The sequence below is a fragment of the Numenius arquata genome, chromosome 6, assembly GCF_964106895.1.
Source record: "Numenius arquata chromosome 6, bNumArq3.hap1.1, whole genome shotgun sequence".
NCBI classification, from domain to species: Eukaryota; Metazoa; Chordata; class Aves; order Charadriiformes; family Scolopacidae; genus Numenius; species Numenius arquata.
Genome location: NC_133581.1, coordinates 67,532,731 through 67,551,784, shown reverse-complemented (window position 1 = coordinate 67,551,784; position 19,054 = coordinate 67,532,731). Strand labels below are relative to the sequence as shown.

At 39.4% G+C, this 19,054-nt stretch overlaps 1 protein-coding gene across 2 annotated transcripts in view; it reads right to left on the bottom strand.

The window, feature by feature from the left end:
- Window positions 1–590: 590 nt before the first annotated feature.
- Window positions 591–19,054, bottom strand: part of NIN (ninein) — a 58,087-nt gene continuing 39,623 nt past the window's right edge. The window contains exons 18-29 of one of the 2 annotated variants that reach the window (XM_074150061.1): window positions 18,667–18,736; window positions 17,470–17,685; window positions 16,967–17,080; window positions 15,719–15,841; window positions 15,042–15,155; window positions 14,104–14,250; window positions 12,813–12,992; window positions 12,159–12,308; window positions 11,563–11,661; window positions 7,822–8,013; window positions 1,997–2,110; window positions 591–1,021 (exon numbers count right to left, since the gene is read on the bottom strand). In XM_074150061.1, coding sequence (XP_074006162.1) covers window positions 812–1,021; window positions 1,997–2,110; window positions 7,822–8,013; window positions 11,563–11,661; window positions 12,159–12,308; window positions 12,813–12,992; window positions 14,104–14,250; window positions 15,042–15,155; window positions 15,719–15,841; window positions 16,967–17,080; window positions 17,470–17,685; window positions 18,667–18,736 — 1,729 coding nt within the window. In that variant the 3' untranslated portion in view covers window positions 591–811. Of the gene's footprint in view, window positions 1,022–1,996; window positions 2,111–4,619; window positions 4,803–7,821; window positions 8,014–11,562; window positions 11,662–12,158; window positions 12,309–12,812; window positions 12,993–14,103; window positions 14,251–15,041; window positions 15,156–15,718; window positions 15,842–16,966; window positions 17,081–17,469; window positions 17,686–18,666; window positions 18,737–19,054 lie in introns of those variants that run through there. The other variant, XM_074150062.1, reaches the window with a different exon arrangement.

Genomic DNA, 19,054 nt, shown 5'->3' with positions numbered 1-19,054 from the left:
CTGTTTAGTGGCTATTCCTTTGCTTAGCATAACTTATTTCCACATACAGAAAAAATTAAGGCTTCTACAATTTTTACGTTTTCTGGCAGCACAGTTTAAAAAGAAAATAATAGTAGTCTTTATTTGCCAGCTGGATAATCTCTTCAGATGAAATATCATTACACTCAGTTGGAGGCAGTAGTCAATTTACATTTTTTGAAGAAAACCTTTTTCTGAGCTCTGCAGAGAAACAGCCACGAAGAATAACCCAGAAGCACGTTGCTTTAGGGAAACCAGAATCAATTTGCAGGGGACAGACCATATCGGGAAAGTCCTGCTTTCAACAGCAGTTATACTGACAGCATTGAAGACTCACCTATCGCTATTACTAGGGTTGGACCATGAAATATCCTAGAAAGCCAAAAATAGTTTAAAGTTTTGAATTCAGTAACATAAATTTGCATTAGACCTTGGCTCCATCCTAGAGAGGAACAATTGATTCAGTACAGTAAATTCAGGATTTATAATTTAAATTAAAACCAAAGTATCAAAATAAGTTACCCTAGAAAAACATGACACTTTTTTTTTTTTTTTTTTTTTTTTTTTTTTTTACACAGTGAACATTACTTTTAGGCAAAACTTAGCAAAAAAACAGTGTGGGAATAAACAAAAGTTCTCTTTTGGCAGTGTCCAGTTTGGGATTTAGCTCTGTCCTCTCCCTGGAGGAACCTGTTAACTAAAATACATCAATACAAAAAGGCAACACAGTGAAAAGCTGAAATATTAACATTTCAGTAAAGTGCATGGGACTGTGGCAGCCTTAATGGCTTTGCTATGACCTTATCTCGGACGCTGAATTAAACGATGGGGACGCCAGGTTCTTTACTATTCTATTGAGGTTGGCAATTTTTTCTTCCAGTAAATAGTTTTTCCTTTCGGCAGTTTTCTGCCGCTGTTCTGTCATCTCCAAAGCCTTCAGCAGTTGCGCGTTCTCAACATAGAGATCCTTGACCATTGCGTCTGCTTTAGTGTTCTTGGAAAGCTGAGTTGTGAATAGAACGTAATTACTCAGCAAATTAAAAGCAAAATAGAAACTAATTAAAAGCAATAACAGTGCTGGGAAATTAGGTGAATGTGCTTATTGTAATTTAAATATCAAAGGAGGACAACCCACCAATTCATCTTATTTTCCTTTGTTGAAAACCTGTATGTTTGTGGAGTCTTTATAGATATCATGAATGTTTTGAAACTGGGGAGAGATGATAGAGGGCTTCAAATGAATCTTGCCTGATAGCTACCGCTTTACAGCATTTGTCATCTAAGGATAAGTCTAATTCACAAGAGGATCCACCAGCCCAGTGATTCCTCTGAGGTTCAGACCATCAGCTCCTCCTGTAAAACTGGGGAGAGGAGCCCAGCGCTCGTCTACACGGGCTTGGGAACAGCCCTTTGGCTGGAGACTTCCTTCGCGTGAGAGACGAGACTGTACCTCAGTAGAAAACAGATGTTGTTACCATGTCACACCTGTCTAAGCGTTCAAAACCCACCTTTGCATACACTATTAGGGCTTTTGAAGAAGGCAGACCAGGGCAAGAACAAAACCCCCCAAAACCATGTCAAGCAAAGGGTGTGTTGGGGCAGGGGGTGTCGAGAAACCAGTAATTGTACAGAAATCCTGCCTGTACTCCTCAGGAAATTCTTTTTCCTCCTTTTCTAAGGAGCTTTTCCAGTTAGGATACTTGACCAGAATTCATTGTTTGTTTCTGGACTTTAAGTGCATCAGCATACCAAACTAGCATAGCTTTTAGGAAATCAATGAGCGGTGGATACAGTCCCCAATTTGGAGTTTTAGGAAGTTTTGGAGCAAATACACTGCGCTTTAGCTCAGAAGCCTTGAAAGAAAAAGGAAAACACCTTTAACTTTATTCTAAGCAAGAACGGCTTGGCAGTTTTTTGCCCACTTAGTTGTTTACAGAAGTAACTGGGAGGATTTGAGGAAAAGAGGAAGAACGCTTACTTGTTCTTTCAGCTGATTTACTTTATCTTGGAGAAGCCTCTTCACAAGTCGAAGTTTCTGTTCAACATCCATCATGCGTTCTTCCATCATTTTTAGAAGCTGCTCATGACCCCCCTGGAAAGCAACATTTATGTGAGAATCAGTTAAGAAAAATCAGTTCATGTTCACCAGTCTCTTTTTTTTTTTTTTTTTTTTTCAGTCTACACTTAAGAAAATAGCTGGCACTCCACGTTCGAGTCTACTTTAAAGAGCTGACTAAATTAATAAACCATTCATGGAAGCAAAATGTTACGGCAACACTTAACGGGCACTCAGCATTGAACTAGTTTTCCAAATCAAAGTCACACTTGAGATTACCAGATCTAAGAAAAATTGATATAAAATTCTAAGTTCCGCCTTGACTGTGATAGTCAGATCCAGAGAGTTTCCTTTTCTTGTTCTTCAGTGCTGCCGTATTTCTGTTGAATATTGGAAACAAAATACCAATCAAAATCTTAATGATTTTAGAAGAAAATTAAGGTGAAGTCATAAGGGCATGCGAGTTTGACAGTATAACTCTCCCCTGCCAAAGCCCCCTTGAAATTGAGTAATATACTAAAAAAGTAGGATGCTCTTATCCCAAACTTGATTTTTTTACATCATTTTTTTTTTTTTTAGATTAGTTGTTGATAACTAATGTTTCCAAATAGTAACTCTTTAATGCTTTTGCTCTTTTTCTTCAGTGAGGTAACAGTCAAACTAAGAGCACAACGCAGTGTCGTGAGAGTGCCCGTTACACCAGCGGTTGAATGAAATTTTCCCAAATAAATTAGAAACACCAAGAACTATAAGAAAGCTTCTTTGTATTTGGGAGCTTTAAGACGCTGAGTGCAGGGAAAGGGATTTTTTTTTTTTATTTTAATGCTAGCTTGTTAACCTCATTCTAGGAAGTCATCTGAGAAGATGAGAAAGCACTAACCTTCTCCCCGAAACAAATACCTTCAAAACCAAAAGTACCTTCACACATGTGGGGGAGGATAAATGCAAAAGCGAGGGAGGAGTGTTTCAGGCAGGTAGTTGCTCATCTAAACCACTGTATAAAGATCCCCTTAGGGGATCAACATTTTATTTGTTGTAACACCAGAAACTCCTTAAGCCTATGTATAGGGTTATCGGATCACTTCGCTTGTGAAAAATATTGAAAAAAGTTAGAGTCATAGAATAGAATCATAAAGTGGTTGGAGTTGGAAGGGACCTTAAAGATCATCGAGTTCCAACCCACCTGCCCTGGGCAGGGACACCTCCACTAGAGCAGGTTGCTCAAAGCCCCATCCAGCCTGGCCTTGAACCCCTCCAGGGATGGGGCAGCCACAGCTTCCCTGGGCAACCTGTTCCAGTGCTTCACCACCCTCACAGGAAAGAATTTCCTCCTAATATCTAATCTAAATCTCCCCTCTTCCAATTTAAAACCATTACCCCTTGTCCTGTCACTACATCTCCTGACAAAGAGTCCCTCTCCGGCTCTCCTGTAGGCTCCCTTCAGATATTGGAAGGCTGCTATGAGGTCTCCCCGGAGCCGTCATATAGAAAGCAGTTTTACAGTGTTACTGGACTGGGAATAAAAAGTACTCCTAAGCAGAACTTGCAGGGGAGTTTCTAGCCAAATTATCTTGAGCTATCTTTTGTAATTTGATTGGAATTCAAGGCCATGGCTGACTATTCCACTTCATACTGGTTGCAGGAGCCTTGTGTGAGTAGTGAAGTGGAAACTAAGAATTACAGTGGTCTCAGTACCTGTGATGCTGTTTTTCAGCTTAAAGTTGATTTGAGACTGGTTCTATCTTCAAATTATCTCATGTTTAATGGGAGAAGCCACCTCAAGCATTAACTTTAAGGTCATTAGAAAGATAGGAACAAAAAGGTCTTTGAAAGCAAACAGCTGAAAAATCATAGCCCTTAAAGAGCTGTTTTGCTGACCTCTTAAAGTGTTAAAAATCTAGTTTAATCGAGTCATTTCAGACAATTTTTTTTTCTATTAAAAAAAAAAAAAGAAAACCCTCCTAAGGAAAGTTATCCAAAAAACAAGCATGTGAATCATTTTCCCTTCAGTAGAATACACCCATGTCCTATGCGAATTCTTTTCTTAAATGTGCAGGTACATCTAGTAAAAAGAACCTGAGTGTCTGTACTTAAGTACATCCTCTATGGCAAATCTTTCCCAGACGTCCTGGTATGACAATCCTCAGTATGAAAGACAAATATTTTGTTTAAAATTTGTTATTTTTTGCTCGTAAAGCTGAAACTATAAACTATTGATACTATTAAGACAAGAGACATTATGGTTAAAAAAAAAAAGTTTATTTTTCATTTACATCAAAAATGTCATCTTTCCCTGTTAAAAAGTTTATACATCTTATACAAAAATGCAGTATAAATACCCCAGATTTTCTTCAAATCTCATATAAAATTAGTACCATTTCAGAAAAATAGGCTCTTTCCACATTGAACAACTCCACATTTTAAATAACATAAATAAAAAGTGTTTGTAACAAATTAAAAAAAGACAGCTTCTGAACTTTCACAAAATAACTTCTAGACAAATAAATAAGAAATAACACTGTGGAGACTTTTTTTTTTTTTTTTTAGAAAAAAAAGCACAAAATAATAATAATAATTTGGATCCTCAAGTTTCTCAGCTTATGCCAGTTCGTGTGTTTGTGTGTGTTTATCATGGTAAGGAATGAGATCGTAAGCAGCCAAGCTGTCAGAGGTGCCCGATCCTCCGGTAGGAATCTGCATGCACTGCTCGCTGCTCCGGTAGCAAGGCCTAGAGAAAGAAGGCAAGTGGGATACTTCACCCTGATATCCAGAGACTTTCCTTTAAATACGTACGTATACTTAAAGTAAAGCACCAACACAAGCGAAGCAAGCAACGCAAGACAAAACCCACGCGCACAAAAGAAAACATGCAGAGTATCACATCTTGTATTTCTCTAAATACTAAGATTAGCACCACGCTGCAAGGAGGAGTTATTCAGGATGTATTTTCTAGGTGTAAGGACTCTTCAGATGGCTCACCCGCATTTTGGGGGGATTTAAAAAGATCAGTGGCTGCGATTAACTGCAATTAGCAGAGCAGTTAATTTCCCCTAAGAAACTTATCTGCCACTATATATATATATATATATATATATATAATCACACAGATTGCCAAATAGCATTTGTAAAAAATACAGTCCAACTGACCTCCTTTGAAAGAACTTATTTGGGTTTCTATTTTAAACCTAATTGTAAGGCTTTTCCTGAGACAGGTGAGCGAGCTGTTGGTCAGAGGTGATTTGAATTTTCAAATAAAGAGCTGAAGAAAGGGGAAGTTGAGCAACTGGAAGTATTCTGGACAAAAATATTCGTTAGCAGAGGTTCTAAGTTAACTTAGTTAAAAATTGGGTCATTAGTAGGCTCCCAAATCTAGTTACTGAGCAAGGAATATGAGAACAAGCTCATATGTAGGTAAGAATCACAGCACTAAACGCAGCAGAAACAGTCATTGGAACTAAGAAGAATCCAGGTAGGTTAACCCAGTAAAAAAAAAAAAGAGAGAAAATGCCCAGGAGTTTTAATTTAGTGAAATTTGCGTGTCTGACAACAGCCTTTAGAGGACAATTCGCTCAAGACTGACCGTAAAATGAATGAGAACACAGACCACCATAGCAACGATCAAAAAGCAATGAAAATTGCTAAGCATAATGAACACCAAAAAAAAAAACAACCAAAAAAAATCAAACCCCAAACCAATTCCAAAAAGGAGGGGGATAGCTTTGGATACCTTATTACACAGAAGGACTCGGGATCTAAGGAAGCTGCGAAGTGCAAAGGAGCAGCAAAACTAGGTGATTAAAATTTACACAGAAAGCATGGAGATAACCTGCCGTTGTACTCACTGGTGAAAAGATGATGAAGAGGGACTAGGATGCAATTTTTCAAGATGCTAAAGGGGACATTAAAATGGACATAAGCTCAACTAAATGTTAAGTCTAAAAGTCAGGATGATGAAGAAAAATCAACAGGGAGAATTAAAGCAAGATGTGCTTACAGAAATGTCAAAGTTGAGACAAACTAAAAACTAATTTGGCCTCGTTTATAGTTGTAGAATGCATGTGTTTAATAATGATTTTAGTAAGTTAGGTAGTAATGCCCATGAAAAAAAGCTGTAGGAGATGTTATGAACCAGAATATCCGTTCGCTTTAAGCAAAACACCCAACAAACCAACAACAGAAAAAAATTAAAAGGTTTAAGTGCATTAGTGCATTGGCAGAAAATATTTGCAAAGCCTCTCTAAAAGTATTTTTAAATTCATGAAGCCTTCCAGAATAAAAGCTTTTACAGGAAGCGCAGAAGTGATTTATCTGTAGAACTACGAGTTCCAGGATGTGACTAGTTTGCAAATTGTTTCTCAGGCTTTCAAAGGCAAAAATTTCAAAGTCATCACTCCTAATGCAATACAGAGCACATTCATTTGCAGGTGCTGCCGCAGTAATAGGGCTTTTATTGATTTCAAAATTAAACTGCACGCTGTGCTTTCCATTTCATGTGCCCAAGTCCATTAGCCTGCGGTAATGCACTTCTATCAGGCCTCAGCCGAAAGGGAGAGCACCTTACAATTGATTTATTTTTACTTATCCTATATTATTTGCTGTTAAATTCATTTTGGGGAGGAACTTCTAAATTTTATGCCTTTCTTAAAAAAGAATTCTTATTCCAAGTTTTGGAAACTTTAGAAACTCTTACTGCATATACTCTCGTTCCATAATACCTTTTTTTTTTCCTCCAGAATATCCTATTAACACACTCAAACATTTTTGAGCTTCTAAGTCTTGGTCTTATTGTGGTTTTTTGTTTGTTTGTTTTTGTTTAAGTGTAACTTCAATCTGAGTTTAAAATGTAAAGTTGGGGTTTTTTTTCTGCTAACAGATTAATAAAAGTGTTAGAATTTTATCCAAGTTATTTAGAGCTTTATCTTTTCTCATCAGATAAAGATCTATGGCCCGGGCCAAAGCTTTAGAGATTCAGTTATTTTTGAAGAGAAGAGTTATTTGGCAAACTTAGTCCCCAAGCTTAGTTATATATGGGAGACGTCAACTTTTCTACCTATTGCTTATAATTCAGTTTTATATGTTTAAAAAACCAAAACACTAAGTATATCTCTGCCCAGTATGTGCAGTGGGTGTAATCTTCCTTGGAATTAGATTGTTTTTTCCTTAGGAATGCCAGCGTTGAAGTTTCTGTATAATGGTAACAGTGTTCTCCAAACAATCTCTCATCTTATGGCCAAAAAATGAAGATAGGCTGACCTTATAAAAAGGATTAATTTGTTTCTATTCTGCTCTACTACAGCTGACAGAACTCCGTGTGACAGCTACAGCCCAAACTAGTATTTTATGTGCGATGGGTACGTGCTTGTGCTTGTATTTTTTTTAAAAAAATTGGTTTTTTTAAAAAAAGTGGTTCCAGACATGTATATTAGGTAAAGAAAACACAAAACCTATAAACATTGCACATTGACCAGAAGGAGAAAAGCCAGTTGAACGTGGATAGGAGTGGTTATTTAATTTCAAAAAGATTAGGACTTCAGAATTAAGCTATGGCTCAAGCTAAATATACTAAATAAGCCAAAGGTTTGTTTTGTACATATCTGTGATAGATTGAGTTTTAATTTTAATTTTTGAACTGGCATAAACAGAGAACGGATCTCATCAGAATTGAGGAAAAAAAAAAACCAAACAAACAAGAAAACTAACCAGATAGGCTTTTAAAGTTGTAACCTGCAGAGTAAGGACAGCTTTACCTGTTGCATGTTTGTTTCAGAGGGTCTGCTTTCAAGCTCTTCCTGAAGACGTTGACTCCTCCTCTCCGCCTGTAGTAGCTGGTGTTGGAGCTGCAGGAACTGTTCCTTGGGCACCACGGCACAGCCTTGCTGCTGGAGCTCCCGGGAGTGCGGGGACTGGCTAAGCATCCCGCTGCCGCTCGAGTGGAGCATCTGAAGAGCAAAGTAAAATCAGTCATCAAGAGAAAGTAGCGCTACCCTTCATACAACTCATCTTTTCGTGAGGCACTAGACGTCAGGTTAGTCTTGAACAACTTCATGGATGCAAGAGAAACAAGCCTGAACTCGGTAACAGAAGCTAAACCTTTCTCTTTCCAATCAAAAAAGTTCTGAAGTCTAAGGGGATCTGAGCTTTGATTCAAAAGCTCGTACCTGAATTATAAATTCACTGAATTTCTGATGAAATCCCAAAGATAAATGGGCCTGTGGTGAGCTTTAATTTAGTCCTTTTTAATTTTAACCTTGATCTCAGCAGCTCTTCTAAAAATAGTATCCGCTTACAAATAAAAGCACCTGCATGAGGCAGGTTGAAGAAGTTGTCCACCGGTGATTATTTCCAGCCTTTAATCTCGGATGGAGAGATAACATCCTCAAAAGCAAACCAAACTTTTAATGGAATGATGGTGACTTCAGTAATTGGATGCCAGCTGCTATATTACATTCAGAATTCAGTATTTAGAATCCTATATACCTTTCCTTATGTTCATTACTAACTGTAGAAGTTTTAACCCGTTTTATAATTTTCATTTTGAGGCAGGCCACAAGCAGAGTTTGATGGCAAGTCTGGAGACCTCCCGAGTGTCTGTGCTGCACAAGCAAAAGCATCCTCAGACGGGCCCTTGAGATACAGATGTGTAGTAATTTGAAGTAGTTTAATTCCAAATTTAAGTCTTGCTTTCACTAAAAAAAAAAAGGTTACCAAATGCATGAGGCTGTGTAATGTAAAGGTAATATATACCAACAAAGACTTCATGCATACTGGTTGTCCTTTGTGAAGTTATACTACCAGAAAAGTCTTTTAAGTGGTAAAACTAGGGGTCTCACGTGGGATAAAAGGGATCGCATTCCTAATAGTCCTCACTACAGCAAACAGAGCAGCTCAGAACAGACTTGTCCCAAAAGGTTTAGTTTCCCCACATCATTTAATTAAGCGCTGCTCCCAGGCAACGCTACAGCAGTTACTGGATGAAGGCGGCAAGAAAAGAGGCATTTCTGGCACCATCTTACTACAGCAGCATTGCAGCCACGACAGCCCAAGTTAGATAAACCGGCCCAGCGTTAGATGAACTTTTGGACAATATTAAGAACCAAAGTTAAAAACTATTTAGCATTTTTCTAGACTAAAGTAAAATCTAGGTAAGACTATCTCAATTGAAACGGTTTATACTACTAAAATCAGCCAGAACTCTACAGTGAAAACCCCTGATGTTTCAGACAAGCAGATTTGCAGCTTGAATTTGCATAAGATCAATACTTTCTTCCCATAAAATTCAGTTGACTATATCACAGAATTCTCACCTGTTAGCTCAAAACCGTTACTCTGTTCCCTTAGGAAAAGGCATATCAGATTATGTTAGTGGTTTTAATTTTCCTTTCACAAGTGGCAGAATTAAGGCCTCAATTCCTAATCATATTTCAGGTATTGGGTTCATCTAGAATGTAAACAACTGTAAGAATTTTTCATAATGGTGCAGCTTTTCTGGGCATGTTAGAATCTGTGTGTCTCTGCTGGCTCAGGTAAACAGAAAATAGGTTTGTAAGTATTTTAAAATAAAACTTTTTTTTTTTTTTAAGCTATCGGGAGGCTCTCTTGAATCAACTTGTCTGTAAAGGAGCTATTCTTTTACTGGCAGTATAAACAGTGAAAATAATGAGCTTTTGATGGAGTTTATTTAGGGTTTTCCTGTAATGTTGTGAACACAGGAGTATCTAATGAAAGAGCTGAAGAAACAGTCAATTAATGTTAACGGCATCTTAAAAATAAATACCAATTGCGTGGCTAATGAAAACAATATAGTCTCACTGTAGTAGTCTCACGATAATGAATTTAGCTAAACTATTAGGTATGACACTAATTGTGATCACGGATCAGTTAATATCAAGGCAACTTTTGAGAACAAGCATGCAGATATCAGAGTTAATACGAAAACAAGCCTCACAATCAATGGGTTAGAAGGAAGGGGTTGAGCCACTTTTCATTTTCTTACGATTGATTTGATTTTTTTTTGAATGCAATTGGTTAATTCTCTCCATTTTCATGGCAATGCCGTAGAAGTATAAAACCTCTTAGCCTACAGAATCAAATTGCACGAGATAGTTAGTGCAGTTATCAAAGTAAACATTTTACATTAAAATGAATAGTGGCTTCTTTACTTAAAAGATGCACGGAATAAAATAAATTAAAATCTGTAAAAGAAAGAAACGTTTTCTCCATGCTGTGGTAGTACATTGAAAACGATTGCTCTACCTTCGCACACTATTTCAGAAAGAGAACTGCACCCTTCTCTGCTAGTTCCAACCACTGAGTTCTAGCCAGGTTAGCCACGGACGAAAAAGGAGAACAGGCACAAAAGAGAAAGTTAGAAGTCACGAAGCGCTAAGGGAATGTTATACACACCTGCTGGGAAAATGGTATCAGGAATAACAGAAGTCCTGCATGTTTGAAATACAAATTTTAGGACAAAAGGCAATTCCAGGCTTGGTGTTTATACTAAAGAGTTTAAGAGCGTTTGGAATTTTTCCAAAGCTTAACTAAGACTATATAATTAAAAGCACAGGGTATATAAACAGTCTTTTCAGTAACTTGTCAAAATCTCATCGTTTGTAATCAAGTTATTACAATTTTACAGCTAGTTATGTAGTCTATTCAGCGTAACATGTTTCCCATTTGCTTACTTGATGAAAAACATGAAGTCTTTTAATAGAGAGCATTGGAAAAGCCTCAGCTAGAAGATACTTTGATTTATGGAACAAGTCAAAATTGTGGTGGTTGTATTTTATTTTTTTTATATAGTATGTTTTAAACTCAAATTCAGGACACCAAGTTTAGGCAAGACTCTTGAGAGACAACTCTGAGGTCTGACCTGACCTTAAGGGATACACTAACTGAACATAATTAATCCTGTTAGCAAGGACCCCTAAGAATTATACAGTTTTCGTAACATCCAGCATGATCTGTCTCCAGCAAACAAACATCCACATTTCCAGCAGGCTTTGGAAGAATCTCAAGTGAAGTTCTCACTCAATTAACAGCAAGTTGTGTAAATTGTTAATCTATCATGATCTAGATAAGATAGCAAGGCTTAAATTCGGCAAATGATTCCCACAGTAAATAAGAACAGGTTTCTACATTAAGAGCAGTGTTATGCAAATATTAGTTAAGAGACTTGAGGCTACATGTTTTAGGAAGGAAGAGGAAAGTGTTAGCCTTGCCTCGAGTACAAGTTTCTTCGCTATTTGGTTTTATATCTGAAGCTTTATGATGAACCACAACGTGCTTCAGAGAAACATATTTATCACACAAACATCTTGAGCATGAAAGATGAGATTAGGCATTAGGGGAGATAAAGTCTTCTACTTTCAATTAGTTTCCTCTGTTCCTACACATGTTCCAGAATTTGTTTTTAAACAAATTCATAGATTCAGGGAGATAGTGATAAAGCACCACACTATTCAGTACGGTCAACACTTATTGAAAAGTACCTCCATTAACTGATCATCCAGTTTGACTTGCTTTTTTCTTAGCCCTTCATTTTCCGAGCTGGTTTCCAGTTCACGCTCAAGAGAATTCATCTGGCTGATCTATTAAAGACAAGACATTTCCTTAGAAAGGTAGTAGTTTCTTATTTTATCTCTTGTTTTCCCAATGTGCAAGTCGTGAATCACTGCACATCAAAGCAATTTACGATTAAAAGACATAAGTATTTGAACAAGCGTAATGCATCCCCCAAAGTGATGTCTAACACAGTGTTATACAGCATCTCTGACAAATTTCAAAGAATATGCAGAATATTTTAATTTAAAAGCTGTAATGCTGGCATTTGAGTGCTGTGTATTGCAGAGCATGGTTTCCTGTGTTCTACCCCTGAACTACTGGTACCGACGAGAAGCCCCGCAGCGCATCAGGCACAGAAATCAATCAGCTCCGTGGGACAGGGATCCGTAAGAGACAAAAAGAGCAAAGCTCAGAGTGAAAGAAGAAAATTACAGCTTTCCATTGCTGAAGTGGTAAGTACTGCACTGGTACGTGGTAAGTCACGTATACTGGTAAGTCAGGTATTTAACCATCTAAAACTAACCTTCCTGTTTGCAGATGACAGCTCCTTCTGAAGCTGTTCACACTCTCTCTTCAGGCTTAATTTCTCTTGCTCTATGGCTTTGACGATACCCGACTGGCTTTGATGCTTTTGGTGCTTTAGGGCAAGGATAGTAGATTCCAGCTGTCTGATCTAAAGAGATCAGAGATGAAAAAATGTGGAAAAACATTCCAGACCATTCAGAAAAAAAATAATCATCAAATTGTACTCACTTAATCTAAAATACTGAATACCAATCCATTTTGGACTTATAGCAGATTCTGGTCTATTTTTGACATTTTATCTTTGAGCAACAAAAGGTCTCTCCCTTTCTCTTCCCCATAATCCACCTCATACTGTGAGCCAAGAAACTGGACATGAGGAATGCTCAGAATATTAAGAATATTTTATGAAGGAAAAAAAAAAAAAGGACGGTGTTAACTGAAAGTCACACCAATATCAGGAATGTCTTTTTTTATAAAAAAAGTTGTTTGAAAAGTGGCTGCATAGCGTAGATATAGAGGAAAACTATTCCATTACCCATTCTTTATGCAAATGTCTCTATTCAAAACTAACGAGCAACATCCCTCTCCCATATTAACCACTGTAAAACACAAATCCTTGAGTGTTGCGTAGCCTCTGATCGGTCAAGGTTACCTTCTCCCTGGAGTGCGTCAGGTCTGTTTTACTGCTCTGGACCTCTCTTTGCAGCCTCTCGTTCTCCTGCCTGAGGAGCTGCTGCTCCTGTTTCATCAGCTGCTCCAGTTCATCCCAGTGGAGTTGCCTCTGTTGGTCCTGCAGCCCTGAGGAAGGCACAGCCAGTTCTAGAACCCGATTCTTAAGACAGACAGAAGCGCAGGGTTAGGCCTTAAACAAAGAAGCAGACAGTTTTCTCTATTCAGGTGGGATTTAGGTAGGCTTTCGGTAACTGCAGACTATGGAGTCGCAGGATTCCCATCTTCCTCCCAGCCTACACTCTGCTTCCCACTAAGAAACCCAAACATGCTAATCACGGGGCAAACCCAGAGTGCTTCCCTTTGCTGAAATCACAGATAATAGCTGTGTGCCAGAACGGCTGATGGATGGGCACAGAGTTCAACAACACAAAAAAAAAAAAAAAGAAAAAGCAATTTGTGCTCCATTTCACAGCCTCATCAAGCAAATAGGGCTCAGTATTATATATTATTCGGTAATAGCTGTAATTTAGTTCCTGTTGTACAATTCTGAAACAGCCTCTTTTCCATGTGGACATTAAATATTCCTTAATTACATGGCAAACAAGCCAAATTAGCGGCTGAATTCATAATACCGATCCCAAGACTGCTGTCTACAACCTCCTTCAGTTACAGTTCCTCATCAGTTGAGAGCCTGATATAATACCGTGCTTTCAAAACCAAGTCTGACTGGAAATTAGATCCCCCTGTCAATTACCAGTTTGACTGTTAATGTGTTTATGGTTTTGATAGGTGTAAATTCCTACATTGTCCACAGATAATTATTTTTTGGTGATTTCTTTCAGGAAAGAATGGAGGAAAAGGAGCTGGACGGATCATTGCCTGTCCTCATGTTCAAAACTTATTTTTAAAAAATTATTCTAAGTTTAAAAATCACATTTTATACAATCCAAGACTAATTAGAGTTAACTATTTTAAAATGGAAAACTACTAAATACAGAAAGCAGCACTAAAACAGGGCTTTTTTGGACCTTGTTTCACCTTTTTTTAATTATTAGCTTTACGTCACTTGTTTAAAAAAAAAAAAAAGTCAATAGTTGCATAAATCAGAGTCTACTTGCTCCACTCCACAGCACTATTTGTGTCCTTTTAATGGACAAGCCAACGTAAAGCAATCAATTGGCTACAGCAGGAGGCTACAGAAGAGCAGAGCTGTGTCCGTAAACCCCAGCGAGCAAAAGTTGCCTGATTTTGAGGCGCCCGAAGGCCGTTACCTTTTCATTGGCGTTCTGCAGTTGCTTGTGTAAAGACATCACTTCTTGTTTCAGAGTTTCCTTCTCCTGTTGGGTCACCCGTAAATCCGACTTGAGTCGGGATATCTGCAGGTGGGTGTTTTGCAGCGTTTCATCCAGACCCTGCACCTGTAAGGAGCAGGAGCGCAGCTTGGCATCTGCTGGGCCAAGATTTCCCGCGACCTTGGTCCACTGGGACGTGTAAACGTCACCTATCGCATGTATTTAGGGATCTCTGATACACGGAGTGGAGAAGTTCTAATGCTGACAGCCCCTTTTAAAAAACGCTAAATGATTTTTCTGACTTTCTATTCCAAATTAGCAGCCGTCCGCTTCGCGTGCAGCCGCAATACTGCATTCATAGAATTGGCTAGGTTGGAAGGGACCTTTAAGATCATCTAGTCCAAGACGTTTAAAGACACATCTTCCGCCCCTCAATATTTATTGTGATGTGCCGGGAAAAGAAGATTTCTCTTGAATTATTTATTCTTCCTGGCAGCCCACGGCCAACAATAAACCCCAAGCGTAATTAGCCAAGCCGATAGCCATTCGTTGCCCTCCCCTGCCCGGTGAGAGATGGGCCACTGCCAGAAGAGCGGGGAGAAGCAGCAGAGTCTCTGCAGTATCTTAGGAATAACTGGGCAGAATGAGTTGGCAAAAGGATCTTGGCTGTGGATGCAAAACAAAATAGCTTATTCTCAGGGAAAAAAAAATAGTCTCTCATAGCGTTTAACAAGTTTCCTCTTGTCCTTTATGAACGTCACTTTGAAAGCCCATCAAAGCAGCCATTCTTAGCTGCGTGACATCTTTGTGCATATTAGAAGAGGGCTGGTTTTTAGGGGGGGGGGGGAAAAAAGCCCTATAAGATATTTAAAAGAAGTGCTTTTGATGCAGGGCTGTAACAAACCCCACTATTATACCTTCTCTTGTGAAACGGTGAGCTGGGTTTTCAGCGCCTGACTCTGCTGTTCCCAGGACTTCTGTTCCTGCTTCAAGCTGCCAAGCGCGTTCTCTAAGCAGCTTACTTTAGTTACCTGCAATAAGATTACATGGGTAAGCCCCAATCAGTCAGGATTTTCTTTAACTCAATTTGACTTTGGGAGTTAAGCTAGAGGGAGTTACAGCGCCGCAAAGAAAACGCAGGAGAGCGGGAAAAAAAAAAAACCCCAACCCTCAGCTCCCAGCCCAAAACTCCACACAACGGGATCATTATTTATGGCGTGCATATTAATTACACTGCTCGGAGTTCGGAGTTACAGTGTGTTAGAGTTGGAATAAAAGTGCAAGAACACTGTCTTCCTTGTCCTGCTGCAATATTTATATCCAGGCCCGTTCTTTGCAATGTTTGGAATTTTCTACGTAATCAAATTACAGTCAAGCTGTGCTCCAGAATTTAAGCTTTCTCTTTAAAACCAGCTAGGAAAAAAAAAAAAAAAAAAAGACAGTGGCAATTAAGCCTTTATTTGGCTTGAAGGTAAGAAAAAAAGTAAAAATCAAAGTAATTTTACAGGTTAAGGTGATGCAGATAATGATATAAGAATTTTCACAGCCTGTTAGAGCACATAGGTGGTGATGCGGATTTGCAGTTCTTTCTTACCTTATCGATACATCTGTTTAATTCCTCACTCAGGGCTTCTTTTTCTTTCTGCAGCTTTTCATTTTTAGCAATTAAGCTCGAAACTTCATTTTGGAGGTCAGCGAGATCAGGGCATCTGGGCAGCTGTGGAAAACAAACCCCTCACAGTTGCATTTCTGTCTCGTTTCAGAATTTTGCACCCACGTGTTACGCGAAGCTCTCCCTCCTCCTCCGGCCCCAGCATCCCACTCCAGACAGAGCGGAAGGGAGAGGAGCACACTCCAATTTGGTACGAATGACCATATCATAAATGAGTATCATTTATATGACACCCCGGGCATCCATCCTTCCCGCACCACAGGGCAATAAGGATTCCTAATTACCCTGTGATCCCTGGGATTTGCTTTAGGGCTGGTCCTTTCTCTTCTGTGAAAGGGGGGGAAAAAAAAAATAAAAAAATACCCTACTGCTGACTTCTGATCCTTTTCCCATTTGACACAGTGCTTTAGCTTAATGCTCTGCCTTCTCCTGTGCTCTTCTCTCTTTGCTCACTCAATCTTCTGTCTTTAATTACACTCAAGCCACAATCCATTCTTTACCGAATAGGCCTCATCTGCTTTTGCTTTTTAAGACCATTATCTATCCTAAGCACTGGGTGCATCCAGTGACTGCTTTATGCTGTAAAGAAAATTACTTTGTGAAGCCCTAATCAGGAGAGCCAACGCATTTGTAGCCTTCATTATCTATGTTTATTAGCATATATTTACAGCCAATTGAACCATGCTCATACAGGCGATAACCAAGCCCTCCAGGAAATTATCCTCAGAAGCTGTGAGACATGGAAGTCTCCAGGTGGGTTCAGCAATAGGAATTCTCTCCGAGAGGACCTGCTGGAAGAGACCAGTCCGTAAACGGAGCTCTATGGATATCACCAGTTACACAGGGCAACGTTCCCCTGCCTGTCCCGCCTGCACGAATTAGAAAAGCCCTGTTTGTTCATTGATTAGAGCTTTAATTCTCTGTCTTCCTCGTCAAAGCCTGTCTTTGTAGATCCACTACTCTGGAAGACCTTTTGGCAAAGGCTAAGTGAAACCAACCTTATTTGAACAACTGTGCATTGTACCCGAAAACTGTTCCCAGAGAATTTATATTCCTCTACTCTTATGACCTTTCTTTAAATAAATTAACTATTTCTGACTCGGGCAAGAGAGCAGGGCTCATTAAGAGACAGCCAGCATTATCTGGTGGCACTCAAATAGGATGCCATACCTGTTTTGTCTTCTCGAGTTCCTGCTTGAGGATGTGGTTCTCCTGCTCCAATATATGAGCTTGAACCTTCATTTTTGAGAGCTCCATCTCCAAGGAAGACACCATATTTGATGACTGCAAAGAGTAAAAGGCTCAGATTTCAGCTTAGGAGACACTCAGGTCAACAGAGGTTAACCAGAGGCTGCTGCAGCCAGTGATGTGGGTTAGAGCTGGGGTGACACTGGACTGGATGGAACAGACATGCTGGAAAACGCAGGTAAATATTTAGCATCACTAAGTTCTGTTTTCCAGACAAACCTGCACACTTCTCCTGCCCTGCTTTGGGCTGCTGCCATGCTTTCCCCTCCACCCCCACCACCGCATGCACCTACGTTTACTGCTAGTACTTCGGAAAATTCAGCTTTGAAAGACCATGCGCAGCTCGAGGAAGAGATGATGCTAATTCCATAGCCTTCCTGAAAGGTCAGTTGTTCCATACCATTAGAGACAGTGTCATCCCGTACCTTTACTTTGGAGTTTTCCAGTTCCTCTTTCAGAACCAGTCTCTCCTTTTCCCATTCTTCCAGGGTACACTTTCCCCCTTCCGTCTCCTTTTGCTTGAGCACCCTTGCCAGCTGTTGATTCAGATCCTGCACGTCTGCTTGATTTTTGGAGTTCCTCTGGCTGAGTTCTGTATTTTCAGAGTCCAGCTGCTGGTTGCGGGTCTTCAGATCTGCTACCTGAATCGGGACAGCAATGTCAATTATGACTGCTTTTATAATGGGCATGAGATTTATTTTTTTTAAACATTTCCTTTCTGTTAAGATTATCAAAAAAACCTGACAAGCATCACTCCAGTGGTGACTCTGAATGATGGGGCACAGCTGTTAATTGTACTTTATAGAACAGTCTTGACCCCAGTAACACTGCTTGCTTTATTTCCCTACACCTATTTAACTTGCTTCACACCCTGATTTTAGGCCAAATCAAGTAGAACCGTATTTAGGAATCCTCCTGGTGGCGTGCTGCATGCCTGCTCAGCCTCCCAAACTGGTAATTTCTCATAATTGGCCTCAATTATATCAGTTATGATATTAGCCACCTGGCACACCACCGTTCCTCCTTCCCTTTGCCATGCTGATGAATGTTTTGAGGGCTATGCCGGTGAGCTGTTAGATTATTCTGAGCAAGTAGGATTTTACTAAGCAATCCTAAGAGGGATACGAATCGCAAGAGCTACTTAAACCTTCTACTTTTCCTAGCATAACAAACCACCCTTAAAATAAAAGCAGCAGTCTCATGGATACGAGCAAAGGGTCACGGCTGGCAGCATTCCTAGACCCAGCAAGCTGGGAAATAAGTAGAGGCTGAGTCACATAACCTCTGTTTCCCATGGGCTACTGCGGAGCATTACCCACAAAGATTACAAAAGAAAGATTTTTTTTTTTTTAAACTTTATATATTTCTATTTAATAAAGTTTCCAAGTTGACTGTGGAAAGTGCTCTCAAGTATGTAAGCCAGATAGTTCCAGTAGTGTTGCAGTTGTCTTCTGCTCAGGTCAAACAAGCTCCATATCAATCCCAAAGAGTTAATGAGGACAGTTATCAGAAAATTTAAATGTATATAATGGTCGTTTCCCACTGCCTTTGTGACCATCTAAGGAACAGCTTTTATACAGCGATGATTTCTAGAGAGAAGGTTATGGGCTCAGTGCATGTACCTGCTTCTTCAGGTTGTCAACCATCTTCTGTACAGCCACTTTCTCCTTTCTCACAGCCTCTATCTTTTGCCTAAAGAAAAAAATGAAAGCTCATTAACATGCGGGTCACTTGTTAACATACATGCCTACAAGAATGGGCTGGGTTTTACCATTTTGAAATGGTAATTCTGGATATTTATGGCTTAGCATCACTGTTTTGTGAGGGTACCTCGAGGAACTGAGCACTATGTGGTTCTTCTCAAGAATACTCCTGGGATCATGGATGATTATCTACTTCCAAATGACTAAGTCACTGAAATACTGTCACACCCTCCCTCTTCCTCCCTTTTTTTAAGGCTACACCAGCCCAACAAGCTCTGTCTGAGATGAAACAAGAATAATGCCACCA